Below are 17,020 nucleotides of genomic sequence, written 5' to 3'. Positions count from 1 at the left end.
AAGATGATAGGTAACACTTTACTAAAAGGCATAGTATAGAAGGCTACATGACACATAAGCCCTTCTTTACAACTGACAAACATACATATGCATTTATACATGTTTATTCCAACAAGTGTAAAATGTCCTAACAGCTGTTTTTGCCAACTGACACAGATTTTGGTGACATTAGGATATGCCATGTCACTTTGTGGGGTGAAATGACATGGACCATTGACACTGACTTTGAAACTCAACTTTTTTTATGTTATGTTAGGGTGACACAGCTTGCCAAGTGAAGCATTTATAAATGTTTATGTATGTTCATGTCAGTTTTCATGAATGGATTATGTAGGTGCCTTGTAACCTTCTAAACCATGCCCTTTAGTAAAGTGTTATCAAATTATGTTTATCATTTTTAACAGAAGTATGATTTATATGGTTGCATTCAACAGGGGAAAGTTGGATCTTTAGTTACTTTGCTAGAAAAACTATTTTAAAAATTACAAATCTGTTCAAATTTGTAAGCAATATTGAGGCTTTACCATTTTAGTGAAACATGGACCTTACCCATTCCGGCATGTTCTGATAAAATCAGTTTTGTCCTCAGCTGAAATTGCTCATTACTGTGTAATTTTGAGAATCCAGTCTTAGCTTCAGATGATGTTTGATGCTTATATCTAAGGTACTGTTTAATTTCCTCATTCCGATTAGGTCTCTCAGTAACTGTCTTTTTGTATACATCAAAAGCAGTTGCAACATAACTATGATGTGCCTTTGAGTCACAGAAAATTATTAAATGGTAATTGTTTGGACAAGTGTCTCCTAGACTTTTGGACAGCTTGTAGAAAATTGATTCAAATTTTCTAGATACATCATGGTTGAGTTTGTCAGCATTCAGTAAGGAGTAGATCTTCTCATGGGTACTGCCAGGTTGCACAGCTCTTCTAATGATCAGCTCCACCTCTTCTGCAGTGGTGTCAGGGGTGCAGACCAGAACTTCATCAATACTTGGCAAAGGCTGGTCATTATCACTATACAGTGATAGGAAAAGTGGAAGTATTTCAACACCTTTACAGGTAATCAGATTGGGTTTATCCTCTTCCAAACTAAATGCCAGTTTTCTTTTAACAGTAAATGTTGCAGATTTTGCAAGATGGTTCAGTGTTTCCCCCAGCACATCTAAGTCCACAAATTTATCTGACACAAGTCCTGACAGTTTGCTGTGGTATGTCTTCCAAAGCATTACAATCTTCTCATCAGAAGTCTGTAGGTTTTCAAACGCTGCTGCAATCTGGTCCTCTGTCATTGTAAAAGAGATTTCATCAGTTCCATGCCCCCCTTTGAATTTCACTTGATTTTTAAGGACACTGTCCCTCATTTTCTCATATTTGTCACACCATTCTTGGACCCATTCCTCATCATTTTGATTTTTATCAATACATTCCATCACAATATCTCGATACTCATCAGTGACCTCAGATTCTCCATACCCTTCTGGTGCTTGATTGTTTTCTTCGCAAAATATGATTGCAGCTTTGATCTGTTCCTCACTAAATCCACTATCAAGAAAATATTTTATCATGTCTGGAAAATCGTTTAGGAATTTCCTCAGATCAAGTGAAGTTTGTGACCCACCAGTCTCAGCTGGGGTTTGGAGTGCTTTGGTGAATGCATGTTCTACATCACTATCTTTAATGTCTTCTTTCATGATGGACAACATGTTAAGGAGGCCAGTACTACTTTTCTTATCCTTCTTGAAAGCTGCCACAGAACAGCAGAGATAAACCAACTGTTTCGCTGTGAAATGATTCAAGTTGTAGTACATGTTCCTCTTCTGCTCTATGTACTTTAGCCATTCAGTGAGACAACCTCTCATGCTTTCACACAGGCCTTTCAGCTCATCAAGCAGAGGTCTGTGTCCCCTAATGTCCACATTTGTGATATCAAATTTCACCCAGATCTTTGCATCCTGTGTATGTTGACAGTATGCTCTCATCTCCCAGTCTTGAAACAGAATATGTCCAGCATCACGGAGCTCAAGGTATGATTCCCCCACATTGATTACATGCTCTAAAACCTGTGGGAAAAATCAAGTAAATACAACTCATACTGGTGCTTCTACTACTAGTAATACTCCTACTACTTCTAAAAACAACAAAAACAATAATAATAAATATTAAATTGCTAGGTCCAGCTACACTGTTAATAAAGGTGAACAAATATTATATATAATATCTATTGTGCGTTGCGGCCATCATGTAGTTGAACCAAGTCAGTTTACGTGCTGTTTTAGGCTCATGTAGCCAAGTAAATAAAATTTGTTTATAGAGCACATGTAAAATCAACTGCCATTGCCCAAAGTGTTTATGAATAGGGAAGTGGGAATGTTGAGGAGGGGGCCTTTAATGTCATGCTGCTTCCCCTCACTACTGACATCTACCAGCAACCATTATTCTTGCTTTTATCTTATCACATGTCTTATGTTTGTCCACGCCTCCCTCAGTTGGTGTATGTTAGACATTAGTAGCCACATGCCCAGGCTGTTGCCTTATTATGTTATTTAAGCCTGTTTAGTTGGTATGACCAATGTCGGACATTAACGTTATGTTGGCTCTTTTGTACATGGTAGTGCACATTTATGTTTGGTTTTGTTTTCGTTCAATTCATTAAACACTTCAGTTGGAGACTTGTGTCTTGGACACTTGGACACAATGTCAAAGTTTAATTGTGATATGAATGTCATGGAATGAATTATAATCTCAAACATAAACATGAGGCCTACCTCGGTGTAAATCGTGATTTCATCCTCACGGTTTTCAGCACTGGCAGTAATCAGCATGAGTTTGTTTTGCAAGTCTTTAAGCTCAGACAAGCTGTATTCCCTGTATTTATCATCATTTCCATCTACTGAGCTTTCTTTGCACCTTAAAGTGATGCAGTTTTCCAGAGTAATCTGTGATAAATTTATCCAACAATTAATATTGGGCAAAACTCTGAATAACTTTTCTACTTTCATAATTCGATTAAATTAAATCAAAGTTTTTAACTCTAAGCAAATCAGTTAAAACTGTGCTCTGCATCTTAAATGTGCTGAAACTAACTCAACAGTCAAAGCAAAAAACCTTTTCAAATTTCTGAATTAGGAGATAATTGATGACATGTAAGTTATGTTGACTTACAAGACTGTGATGTATGACCAGAAAAATGCTTAATTAACATTTGATGTATGTACCTTTGATCCAGGTGCAGATGTGTTTTTAATAATGTAAATGCCACTCTGATTTATATCTGTGGCCTGCCGCAAGGATGACCTCTCCACAGATCCATGTGTTTCATAGGCTATTTTCAGCCACTCCCTATTGTTGCAGGAATCCCTCTAAAAATATGTGATCATAAAGTGTTTATGATATGTTATAAAGAGGCATGTTTTTGAAGCAGAAATGTGATTGTGATTGTGATAGTGGAGTAATGGCCGAGCATCTTCTGTGGGACAGAGAGGCAGCCCGGGTGCACCAGAGGTTGGATACATTTGGAAGCACCTGAGTCTTATTGATGGCTGCCTTTTAAAACACTGCATTCTCTTTCATAAGGCGACTAGATTTAGAGTATTATCATTTGCAAAGACTTCTTAAATACAACTTGCTGTGCAACATAAACCTATCTTCAGTGATGAACGAGTGAAGGTTCGTTGGGTGTCTTGGGTCTGGGACAGACACCCTCACCTGTGCAACTCAGATAGGATTTTGGCTTTTATTAAACACAACAGCATTGATAGCATTAAGCAAAATGAAAACCCTTTAAAGTCACTGCCAACAGAAGTGCTCCTGGCCACTAGGGGCATTTCACACAGAGCACTGAACTAATGTCACCATCCACAGGACACGTTACAAGTCATCTTACCAGTTTAACTTCAAGGTTTCTGTCACTTTCTATAGCAGAGGTGAGCTTGGAGATGGCTTGCAGAAGGTCTTCAACTCCAGATTTTTCAGAGAGCTGAAATATTATTGGTGCAGCAGCAGATATGGCATCTCTGAAGCAGCACACTTTGCCAATATCCATGGCATTTTCTCCAGCAGAAATGGACGCAAGCTCCACAAATGCACTTAGCTCTCCAGTGTCTACAAAAACAAAAATACATTGATTATTTATATCAATAAATGGTAATGAAATGTAATGAAAACAACAAATATTCAAAAGATCAAGAATTAAGAAATCAATGGCAACATTGTTCTGTACAGCAATAAGTTGGGATCCTCAAAGTAAATATGTTCCCTCAACAGACAGAAGGCTATTCTAAACTTTTTGTGTTTTTGGGTACATTTTCCTCATTACAAGGTTATTCTGCAATGTTATTTCATTTTTCCTTATTTAATAATAAAGCATTGTACTTTCATTATTGCTATTGCAAATAAATTTGAATTAAAAACAAAGAATAAATTATTCTTTTTCCATACATATCTTTATTCATATACTTTTTTTTGTATAGCTATATAATACATTTTACCTATACATATAAATACATGTAATAATATTTTATTTATTTATCCTTTTTTTTTTTAATGGGATGACTGGTACATCAGATACTGAGCAAAGAACTTGATGACATCAAAACACAAATCAAGGTTCTTTATTGAAAAGCAAACCCAGTTATACAAACAAAAATCATGACAAGAAGTGGCTGTTGATGTTGTTTGTATGTTTTGGTACTCTAAATGAGCTTTTAGAAGTAAGTGTTAGCATAGTCTGTTTAGGTAAACTAGCCCTTGGTTTTGATCCTATTTGACAGACTGCTTCAGTTTTTCAGAACATGAGTGCAATATGTTTTTTCAGAGTTGTTTTACATCCCTTATTGTTCTTCTATAAACAGCTCTCTGGACATTTCACAGACATAATTTGGCTTTAATTTGTATATTGATTATACACTGTTGCTGACTCTATAAGGAAGCCTTGCTGACTCTATAAGTAAGCTTCAGCTGGTTTACAACATAGCAGCCTGTATCCTTACTAGTAAAAGTAAGTTAGAGATAATTACCCTTATTCTGTTTACAAATACTGGCTTTCTGCAAATACTGCTAAGATTTGCAATGATTATGAAGCCTTATTCTTGGCCTAGATTTTACATTGTTATTATCTTGAAGCATTATAGCCCTTCATGACCACCTTGCTCAACTGAGGCAGGTATTATGGAACTCCCTAGGATCAGCTGCAACTCAAATCATCTGCAACATATTTCTGAGATTCCTGTGATATATTTTTATTGTGGGACAAAGCATATATATATATATATATATATATATATATATATATATATATATATATATATATATATATATATATATATATATATATATATATATATATATATGTGTGTGTGTGTGTGTGTGTGTGTGTGTGTGTGTGTGTGTGTGTGTATTCATTGCTTGTACATTTACCTTTTATAATCTCTTTAATCCAGGAGATGAATCCTCTTTTGAAACATTCATTAAGTTCTTTCACAAAACCAATTGCATCCTTTGGGATATCCTTCACTTTGTTCCCAACTTTGTAAAAGTCGTGAGTGAGATCATGCAAGCACTTGTTGCCAATATCCTGTTGTTTTAATTACACAATATACCATCAATTGAACACATAAAAACAAAAGGCATAATTACTATTACAGTCATCAGATTCTCCATGGATCATAGAAGGGCACATGCCACTGGACTGACTCTAGGTTACCCTGTCATTATATTCTTAATAACTGAAGGATTACTGAGGATTTTAATAGGCAATATCTGCATTTACGTTAAATGATTAAGTGAAAGAAATTGTTTTTTTCAAAGGAGTGAGATTTTTCACTGGAAATGGTTTGAGTACAAAATACAATCAAATAAAAAACCCATTTAACAAAAACACCCTCTATTTTCCATTGTTTTGATGTGGTAAAATTACATTGTGTTTTCCCTATGATATTTCAACTTGACTGGGAAAAAATATGTATATAATTTATAACATACCCCAAGATGTTCAATCACACCAAAGTCTCCAAGCTGAAGATGACCTTTTAAATCATTGATCACTTTTGCATTTTCTTCTGCAAACTGAAGCTCTCTATAACGGTTAATGCGTTCTTCTGTGTTATTAATCCAGGTTGTATTGGCATCTTCACTAAAAACTTCAGCCATTATCTGCAGTTCCTTGTGCACACAATGCTTAAACTTGCCCAGTTTATTCTCGAAGTCTTGCAGTTTCATTGAGAGATCCTTAAGCTCCTCGTATGATTTTCTAACTTTTTCTAATGTCGGTTTGAAAATTTTACCATGGACTTGATCCAGTGGAATTAATTCAACATTTTTAAAGTCAGTATCCTTGGCTTGTTTTACTGTTTCCTTCCATGTTTCTTTGAAATATGTACTTTTATACAAGACCTCAATCTTTTCAAACATCTGAATATCAATTAAGTATGTATAATTTCCACCTTCTGATTCAGGTTCTTCCTTGAGCAACATTTCCATTATAGCTTTCAGAGAACGTTTTTCATTGACAAGGTCTATTGAAGAAGTAGACTCAAGCAGTTCTACATCAACTGAAAAAAACAACTATTAGTATTACAATAATTTTACCTTCAGTTAATACATATACACTTTTAGGGCAGTCACAATGATTAGTAAGTCTAGTGCTTCCAACAGAACCTGTTTATGTAATCAACAGTGTAACTAAAAAGAGGTTTGATTACTACACATCTCAGTTTCATACCAGATCATAACCAAAGTTGGTTTTCTGTGCAACACTGTCATTTAAAAATTGCTTCATGTCCAACTGTTTGTCAATTTTTTGTTAATTTAGAAAGAATAATGTCAATCTTAACTAACAACTTAACAAAGGTAACAAACAAATCTTACCTTGCATGCCCTGGCTGAGATCATAGAGTGCTTTTATTTGGCTTTTCCTTTCTTCAAAGGATCTGATCTCCTTGTTTGCCTGTTCTAATCCATTTTGGAATCTTTTGCTGTTGTTTCCTAAATTAAAATCAGTTTATTTATATTACAGTCACATCACTACCCAACTACATGAAACTATCCATCATTTTTCATTAACTTTGGCAGTACATCGCTATGCAACAAGTGTCAACATTAAATTAAACAAAAAACATTAAAACTACACATGTGCAGTTTTAATTTTGTGGTCTTAGGAACACACTGTATATGTTGAAATTCTTAACTCTCATCCAATTTACTGTACTAACTTGAACTAAGAAAGACCAAAGATTAAAACTGATTAAATACATATTATATATTGCACTGTATAAATATAAAAGAAGAGCAAATTTCAGTAGAAAAACTAGTCACACAATGCAAAACATTTCTACATTACTTCATTTAGGTGATTTACCTTTTTTAAAAAACACATTACAGAGAAAATGTAACTCTAAAAATGATCTGTGATCTTTTAATTAAATTTTTAAAATTAGATTTCAAGCTTTCCACAATTTTACAAAAAGTTCCTTACCTAGTAGGAACCTATTGACATTTTCTTGCTCATTAATGATGGTTTTAATTAGTTTGCATGGTATTGATTTGTTCATAATTTCCTCAAGCAACTGCTCCATCAGTGTGTAAGTTCTGTCAATCAGGCTCTGTGCTTGTGTTGAAAGGTTTGCCATGTGGTCTTTGTGCTTTTGCTGGTGTTCATCTGCAAAAGGATGAGAAGAGGTTATATACTGTGAAATATCCAATATTTCAGTTGATTACATCAGTTACTCAGTGGCAAGTGTGGGTATAAAGATATTGTAACTCAGTCATTAAATGATAATTGATCACAGTTAATTTTACTTTATCTCAACTTATTCTTGATCTTCCTCAAAAATGGATTTTAATAAGGGTTATTCTAATATCCACACACACAAATTATTAATGACATCTGCACTTGAAATACAGAAAACACTATCAATGCAAAAGTGTATTAATAAACTAATCTAAATTTAAAAAAACAGGATGAAAGTCTTACCCAGAATCGAGAAAACACATTTCAGTTCTTTATCATAAAGTAGATAAAAGTAATCTTCAGAGCTCCAATTTATGTTGCTCAGTTTGTTTTCAATAATGACTGACATCAAATTTCCATATTTATGTCTTTCAGTCTCTGAGATCTTCTTTAAGAGATTAAACTAGTTGAAAAGACAGAATTATATTTGTAAAAATGTGCCACTGAACAATCTGTACATAAACTGAAAATATTTTTGATATTTTTCAAATACACACACACACACACACACACACACACACACACACACACACACACACACACACACACACACACTACTGATAACCTGTTCTGCACAACATGGAAGCTCCTATCAGGCATCACTGCAGCACAATACATGCAGGGCTCAGAAAGGCATTGGTAAGAACACCAGAGGAGCCAAGCACCAGCTACTGGTGGCTCAAACCCAAGACTGTAAAACAAACCTGCACCACCTGATTTACTGCAAGAAAATTTGATTTAATGAGTTCATGCCCCACACATGGATCCTGTAATGCATGAGACTGTATAACATCAACAGGACTCTAAGAGCCTTCACAAAGAACTCAATGGGGCTTTGGAAGACAGCCCTAGAGGCCCACTCCAAGCCAATAGCACAAGTCACCATCAAGTGGGGGATTGCCCACTGCTAGAGATGCCTGGTGCTGTTCTGCATAGAATCCATCATTGAAATCCTCAAAAAGAGTGGATCCTCTATATGACATCAAATTGTATGCCAGAAGTGAATGAGATATTGGCTAACTAATCCACCTCACCAAGATATTTAGCAATGACATCAGAATGTCATTCAGACTGGATAAATGTGATCAGATGGTTACAAGAAGAGGAGAGGTAGTTAGAACTGAGGGGATTGTACTATCAAAAGGCAACATAATAGATGATGAAAGCGGCTACAAATACCTTGGAATCCCACAGACAAATGGGAATTATAAAGAGAGTTCAGCTACAGCCAAATACCTACAAAGAGTGAGGCAAGTCCTGAGAAGTCAGATGAATGGGAAGGACAGGATCCAGGATATTAACACCTACACATTACCAGTCATCAGACCTGCTGACATAATAAGATGGTCAAACAGGAGCTAGAAGCCACTGACATCAAGACAAGGAAACTCCTCGCAATGCATGGTGGGATTCGTCCCGAATCCAGCACTGTGAGAGCATACACTAAGTAGAAGGAAGGGGGGCTGAGGACTAGTGAGCACCAGAGCCATTGATTAAGCAACCAAGATCCGTCGGGTACAACAGGATGATGGTCCCAAGTGATAAAGTGCTTAGTTACTACCACAGACCATAGAGACCTGAGGAGGATCAGAATGAAGAGAAGCATGAACCATCATAGGAAGATAAACCCCTGCACAGTATTTACCACTGACTGTGTAGTAAAAATGCATACATTTATGAATTCTTGATTGGGGCAACACCCTAAACATAGGGAAATGATTATTAATTATTAATAATTAATTACTGAAGGTGAATTTGTATCATATCAGTCTCATTCCGAATTAGTTAATATCCTGTGCAATACCATTTGTTAAAATAGATTAATTGATCCAGGTTCAGGACCCTGTTGCAGTCACTGAGGAGCACTGTGGACTCAAAGTTCACACAGTCAAGTGTGAAGAAAAAGAAGAAAAAAAAAACCTTTATTCAAGTTTGGTATTGTTGCCATATTTGGGAGGCAACGTTTGAGAAAGGTTAGAATTCAGTGGTCCTTCAGGAATGTGGACTTTTAATACATCTTATTCTGGAATGTGAATTTATCTGAAAGTTCCATGAACTGTGTTGTATGGTCTTTGAGTTCACAAAGCTAAGTCTGCATGAGACATGTGTCCCTGCGGGACTTGTAAACCTTTCTTACCAAAGCTTTGAAGACCTGATAAGAGGGTTGAAATGAAACTTTCCCTCGCTGAACCAGGAAGGGTTCTGGTCTCGATAACTGAGGTCCTGTAGGATGGGTGTTGTTGTGGGTTGTGGGTTATCTTAGGGGTGAGAATGTGGTCAGGATCAAGAGAAGTCTACATTCTCTACTACAGGCTGATTTGGGAAAAATCCTACTGATGGCTGAAAAGGCTGGACTGAAAGACAGCACAGAGGCACTTATCATTTAAAATGTAAAATGTTAATGTAAGTGTAATTATGGCAGCAAAAGCACAAGCTCTGAATACAAGATCAATCATACCAGGCAAGACCCCAGATGCAGTCTGTGCAAAGATGCACCTGAGACAATCCAGCACATAACAGACGGATGCAAGATGGTAGCAGGCAGAGCATGCAGGGAATGCTATAACCAAGTGGCTGGCATAATACACAGAAAAATCTGTGCTGAGTATTGGCCAGAAATTCCCCAAGTACACCCCAGAAGGTGTTGGAGAATGACCAAGCTAAGATACAGACGGACAAAATCGTAATGGCTAACCAACCAGACTTAGTAGTGATGGACATATAGTAGAAGAGGGCCATAGTGACATATGTAGCAGTCCCAAGTGATTGCAACAAGGAACAAGGAACAAGGAACACTAAAAGTTTGAGAAATACCAAGGGCTGAAAGACGAGCTAGAAAAGATGTGGAGGGTGAAGGCAAAAGTGATTCTCATGGTAAATAAGTGGTAACATGTCTACTGTCACCATGGTAACTTCCCAACAGTTTAAGTATGCCTGATAAATGTGACAGGTGATTTGTTAAGGTGATTTGTTAAGTTCAGGTTCAAGCAGCTAACATACACTTTCAAACAATTTCAATGAGAGCATGCATTATTTATCAAGATGATCCGACTCTTGCTCTTTCCAACAACTAGAAAAGTGATGTTTTGGTGTCTTCTCATATTGCAATTTTTATCCCCTATATGTCTTGAGTATCTTGGCTGGATGTTTGTTGTGTATTGTGTCCTAGTGTTTGTAATTTGTGTTTGTTCCATCTTGTGTTTGTTACCTATTTGGATTAAAGACAGATTAGCATATGTGCGCATCTACATCCCTCACCATGTAGGTACACGTGGTTTGTCCAGACGCATTAGGTATGTGGGTGGGTGCCCCATATTATTGGATAGTTTTAGCATAGTGTACTCTGTTAGCTTGTCCGTGTTCCGCTATAGGATTAGGTAACATACAATAAATACAGAACAGGACAGTTGCAATGTTGTTCTTTTTTGCTTACACAACATTCTAGACCTCTTTCCAAGTTAGAACCATGCAATATCAATCTTTTAACTGCTTTAGGCTATATATCTTACCCTGAAACCATGCAATATCAATCTTTTAACTGCTTTAGGCTATATATCTTACCTTGAAACCATGCAATATCAAACTTTTAACTGCTTTAGGCTATATATCTTACCTTGAAATCATGCAATATCAATCTTTTAACTGCATTTTCTGCACAACTTGACAGACAATCCTCCATTGCTGGACAAACAGCAGACCTATCACAGTAGATTCTCACTTGTTCCATGTCACTTTTCTGTTCAAACACATTAGTGTGTTGGGGTTCAAATGTATTATATTGTGTAGAGAAACAAACATTAAATATAAATAATAACATAGTATCCATGGAAGAATTCAGTCAAAGACTTTTCGGTAGAAAGATAAGTCACTGTATTTTCTGCATTACCTCGTTCCTTTAGGCAAGTGTTAATATCTAGAGATTGTTTTGACTTTAATGCCCCTTGACTGTAAAACTGTTAGGTCTATATTGTGTATAATGTGTATAATGATGTATAATGTCAATTTTGCCATTCTGGCTAGCAGTTAGCAACTGACTGCTTCTCAAATTGAAAGAAATAGCTAGGTAATCACCTAACTCCACCATCAACTATGTGCAATTACATTATAGTTATACTTATAAAATGACATATTAATCATTGCCTACCTGGATTGATATGGGATAGAAAAAATTATGCATGCCCACTTCTAAATCTGGGAACCTTTTAAATAACTATGTCTTTAACTTGCCTTTTGCAGGTTTTCTATGAAGAGTGCCTTTAAGTCTTTCTCCCACTGTCTTTGCCAAAAATCTGGCAGTGGAAGTTCAAATAATGTATTCCAGTCCTGAAGAAGAAAACACTTGCATTAGTTTAGTATTTCTAGCAATGGAAAATGGGTATTGGTGAATTATTTCTAGCAATGAAACACAGGTATTAATTATTTTAAGCACTATGTACAGAGCTTTACATAGTAACAACATCCATATATTTAATTAGTTTTTTTCTGAATACTTGCCAATTTACATAGAAAATGTGATTAAGGAAATATTTAATTATTGCAAAATTAACTGAAAGAAATATACATACTTTCATGGTCAATGCCCCGCCTTGTTTCTGCCTTCTGATGCAGAATGACATTTCTTGCATTAATTTTGAAATGTCAAGAGTCTCTAAAATCTGCAATTAAAAATTCACGTTACAGTGTACATTCTGCAAAATCCCTTTAGTATCTGTTGACAAAAGGAACAGCAGCCAAAAATGATCCACTCCTTCCAATTCAAACAATATTCTGTAATTTTGCTTTTGTGCCATCTGCTTAAACCTCAAGCACTTGAATCTAACATATCTAATATCTAACCAGATCTTACACTGAAAAAGTCCAGTGTCTCACACATCTGAAACCATTCTTAATGTTTTTACTGGAGCTAATCATTGTAATAATACAGGAAATATGAATATCTCCTGGCCTTTGGAATCATCAGAAAAGGTGTCACAGAATGTGCCCCTTCCCACTCTTCACGTGGTATGGCCTGCCGCGTGCTGTAGGAGTTCATCATTTTGTTTGTAACCATGCCTATGTAGTCAGCACACACCTGCACCAGGTTATTATTGTAATGTTTGTGTATAAATCCCGGTTGGTGTGTGCATCCCTGTCGGTCTTTGTTCTTGATCATGTTCACGTACGTGTTGCACATTATGTTTGTAAGCCGTGTTCGAGGTTACACATGTTCTCCTTGTCTGTTCTATGTGAGTGCCACTGTGTTTGTTATTCGTGTTTGTGTAATAAACGTCTGTCTGCGTCGAGGGAGTCTGTGTGTCCTGCAGCACTCGGGCTCCTACAAGTGGTCAAAATAAAATTTACTAGATGACCAGCCGTTGACAGGCATGTCATATTTGTGCGATTTATTTCACCTTTCTTCGTCAACCTTCAAAAAATTTCTAAATATTATTTATTTAAAATACCTACTCAAAATATCTAAGTTGCATAAAACATGATCAGTGAGACGGTCAGGTAGGATTTTGGAGAAGAGCCTGATAAGTACAGGAGCCATCTGTGGGATTTGTTATAAGGAAAAGCCTTTTTAAAATTCCAGTCATCCCCACGTTCTTCCAGTTCTAGTCATCAACATTCCAAGTGATCACAAATGCATAAATGATCATGATGTCACGATCAGTCCCTTCCAGGTCCCATGTTCCGTGTTTTTCTTGTCTTGTGTTTTTTAGTTCCGTTCCATAGTTTCGTTTTCTCTACCCTTCGTTTGATTTTCAACACCTGTCCCTAGTTTCTACCTTGTTTATGTGGCTATGCTTGTTTCTTGACTCCGTGTATGTATATTTGAATCATTGTGCTTAAGTTTGTTTTCCCAGCCTTTGTGTTTCTTAGCCCCGAGTTTTCCAAGTGTCTTTTGTTATAGCCTGCTTCTCCCGTTTGCCTTCATGTGTTTTTGTTATGTATCCATGTACTCTCCGTGTCGCCTCTTTGACCCTGGACTGCCTTAACGACTCTGATTCTGGATTTACCCTGAACAAATTTTGCTCTTTGCCGCACATGCGTCCGCCTCCTTACCACTCAGCGTTACACATGATGCTTGATTCTGCATTGCATTATATTTTTGATCGCATTGCTTACTTCAGATCAGTTTCTTAGCCATTATATAATATAAAAATATAATTTGTAATCAAAATTGTAAGTAAGATAATTTACCTCATCATCTGGATGATAGACAAAGTAGACAGTGAAGGCATTCAAAAGCCATAATACTGAGAGAACATTCTCATAGTGCGTTATCCGACCAGCATCCGATAGAGACTTTTTAACGACGTCCATCGTTGTCACCAGACAGCAGTGCACATCATTTTTTGACAGTTCTGACCTTTCTTCGCTGCTTAATAAAAAAAAATTAAAAAATTATATATATATATATATATATATATATATATATATATATATATATATATATATATATATATATATATATATATATAAATATAAAGGGCCAAACATGAATGGTCAGCATTGCTATAAGAAGAGATTATAACAGTATGGAACATTGGAATGTTATTAGATTAAATCATTTTATGTGAACAAAAACTATACAAAACATAACAATCCACATGCAGCTTTTGCACACAACTATCTGTATTTAATACAGGAAAGTCACTAATGCTATCCTGAATTAAATACAGAATGGGTATTGGTGCATTCTTTGCTACAAAGAATACATATACGGCAGTTATTCTGTAGATATACCAATACATTTTCAGTTAATCAATTTACCTTTCTTTTAGCCACTCCTTGATCTGCTCAGCAATAGTTTTCACAACTCTATGCAGTTTCTGCAAGATTAAATCAGAAGCACATCAGATCCTTTCTGAATGCCTAATTCATAAGTGCACTCAATAGTTATCACATATTTAGAAAGTAACATATATTTGTAAAATAACAGCTATTCTCACATATTTCAGATCAGACACTATAGGCACAGACACAAATGTATGAAGTCTTTGGCACCATTTTTCAAATTCAAAATTATGCAAAAATTATGTTTCAAATGCAAAAACCTGCTCTGCCACATCTATACATTGTAAGTTGCACTGGATAACAGTGTCTGCCAAATGTTGTTGTCATGGTTGTTCACGCCTAGTATCCATGTTTCTATTGTTTCCATGTCTCATGTGATTGCTTTGCTTCCGTATTTCGTTTTCTCTGACCTTCATTTGTAGCACCTGTGTCTAGTTAACATTTATTCTAACATGTATTCCTAAAACTCTCTGTGTTGGTAATATGGCCCTGGACTACTCTGATGACTACGACTCTGGATTTGCCCCTAATAAATCTTGCTCTTCTCCACACATGCGTCCACCTCCTTACTACTCACCGTTACAGCCATAATTGTAAATATAGCCATGTCTAGGAAGACATATTTTAAAAATGCCTCCCTTACCGTGACCTCTATGTTTTAATATTTTTAAGACTATAAAAATCCTAGTGGTAATAAGATATGTAGGTTGTTCATTTGCAGAAACCACTCAAGGGTGAATTTCCAGATTTCAATATATCTCAGAACAGTGTTTCCTAAAAGAATTATCCCTAAGAGGATTAAACAAAAGTGTAGAGTTGTTGACACTGTCCAAGCTCAAGTCTGGGAAAAAAGCAACACAAGCTGATAGTCAAAAAAGTGACTAGCACTTCTGAAATCTTTGCTGATCTTTGATCAGTGAACACAACAGGATAAAAAGAAAGTGGCATCTGAAGCATGGTTGAGCACTGTCGGCAGGAGCCCGGATGAATCAAAGGGTAATTATGATTGGTTGTACCAATAGCCCAGTTGTTGGTTCCCAAAATGGAACTATGGTCTATGTGCTACAAAAGACTAATTCAGATGGTTTGGGTTGTTTAAATAATGTAACCCTTATATTTTTGGACTGCTTTTTTTGTTAAAACTGGATTAACTTCAATTCACATCTGAGCATAATTTTCTGAACCCAAAACCACAGGATAAACCACTAAAGTTCAAATTTTACTATTTCGGGGAAAATTGTCTATTACACAGAAAAATGTTAATTTACCTATTCAGAATTTTCATAGACATGAGTTTTGTAGTGATGATACATGCAGGGATGAGGGGTTCAAGCATTTAAATTTTTTAGGTAGAAGATAATAAACATTGAGTGAAGCCTGATTCACAACATTAGTAACAGCTCTCCAGCTCTATACTTGTTAGTGAATTATACTTTTTTATTTCTTGAAATAATTTCAGTACAACTTTAACTTTCATGGGAGAATGAAATAAGGACCCTTGAAGTACTCCTGCTAAACAGCGATTTTTGCACCAAACAAATTTTCATTATTTTGAACTTAACATTAAACTTAATTCAAGCTGTCATTTGGTGGAACAGTTGGCTAACCCAATAAAGCACAAGCAAGTATAAATTAAAACTGTCTATAGATTCAGCACAATTAATACTTACACGAAAACTGTGACGTGACTGCCATTTTAACAGTTGTAGCAAGAATTCGTGTGGGGTCATGCTCAGGGTAGATAAAAGCTTCATCTCGTCATGTTCCACATCAAACACATCTAAAACCGAAGCAGTAAATCCTTTGCATTTCTTTAATTGGCTAGAGTGTGTCTTGATCATTTCACAAAGGTCTCTGAAAAAAATGGATTAAAGGTTAGTAAGTAATGTATATTTACAATAAATCAACTTAAATGCTAAAAAAAACTACATTTATTTTATGCAAAGGAATTTATACTAAAAGGCTGGTGTTGAGTTAAAGGTTGTACTAGGTGTACAGTAAATTTTCACTCACTTTAGTTATAATGAGGCTTTGATATTACTTCAACTTTAGTTTTACTGTACAGGGTTAATGTAATAAAATGTTTAAGTAAAAGAAAGGTAAAGTAGTGAGCCTGTATTCTCATAAGGTGATCTGTGATCTCAGTAGAGTGGCCTTTTAGGGTCTCTCTTTCAGGTTTAAAGTGTGTTTGAAAGCATGAAAATGTGTTTCAGTAGGTATCTCAGGACATGGTGCAGAGAGCTTCAAGGCCACTGAGCAGGAGCAAAGTGGATTATTCACGTCTGTTTTAGCAACAGGTATCAAGTGGTACGAGAAACACTTATCAATAGTAGGTGTGCAAAATGAGATCATTAAAAAAAAGAAATCTCTCATTTGAATATAAAGGTACTAAACTCTAACTGGTATACGTATTAAATATTCATCTGCATAATGGTAAAAAATGCATGATTTGGACATAATGGTGAAAACTGCAAAGATCAATAGTTTAAAAAAAGGCAGGGCAATTATATAATTG

The 17,020-nt window shown here is 35.8% G+C and overlaps 1 protein-coding gene across 10 annotated transcripts in view; it reads right to left on the bottom strand.

Annotated features, from left to right (window-relative positions):
• The window catches only part of LOC113589895 (E3 ubiquitin-protein ligase rnf213-alpha-like), a 76,091-nt gene that overhangs the window by 34,982 nt on the left and 24,089 nt on the right, over positions 1-17,020 (bottom strand). For 9 of the 10 annotated variants that reach the window (XR_014122598.1, XR_014122575.1, XM_035526126.2 and 6 more), the window contains 15 exons: positions 16,176-16,359; positions 14,482-14,540; positions 13,909-14,089; positions 12,291-12,380; positions 11,953-12,048; positions 11,339-11,461; positions 7,969-8,128; positions 7,471-7,653; positions 6,864-6,980; positions 5,979-6,547; positions 5,415-5,571; positions 3,883-4,100; positions 3,215-3,358; positions 2,765-2,935; positions 550-2,059 (listed from right to left, as the gene is read on the bottom strand). Coding sequence is in view for 8 of the 10 variants with exons in the window: in XM_035526126.2 (XP_035382019.2) it covers positions 550-2,059; positions 2,765-2,935; positions 3,215-3,358; positions 3,883-4,100; positions 5,415-5,571; positions 5,979-6,547; positions 6,864-6,980; positions 7,471-7,653; positions 7,969-8,128; positions 11,339-11,461; positions 11,953-12,048; positions 12,291-12,380; positions 13,909-14,089; positions 14,482-14,540; positions 16,176-16,359 (3,962 nt within the window). In the remaining 2 variants the exon portion in view is untranslated. The remainder of the gene's footprint in view (positions 1-549; positions 2,060-2,764; positions 2,936-3,214; positions 3,359-3,882; positions 4,101-5,414; positions 5,572-5,978; positions 6,548-6,863; positions 6,981-7,470; positions 7,654-7,968; positions 8,129-11,338; positions 11,462-11,952; positions 12,049-12,290; positions 12,381-13,908; positions 14,090-14,481; positions 14,541-16,175; positions 16,360-17,020) is intronic. The other variant, XM_035526128.2, reaches the window with a different exon arrangement.

The sequence above is a fragment of the Electrophorus electricus genome, chromosome 1, assembly GCF_041902795.1.
Source record: "Electrophorus electricus isolate QZ-2024a chromosome 1, ASM4190279v1, whole genome shotgun sequence".
Taxonomy (NCBI): domain Eukaryota; kingdom Metazoa; phylum Chordata; class Actinopteri; order Gymnotiformes; family Gymnotidae; genus Electrophorus; species Electrophorus electricus.
The sequence above is the reverse complement of the archived record's forward strand: the minus strand, read 5'-3'. Positions and strand labels throughout refer to the sequence as shown.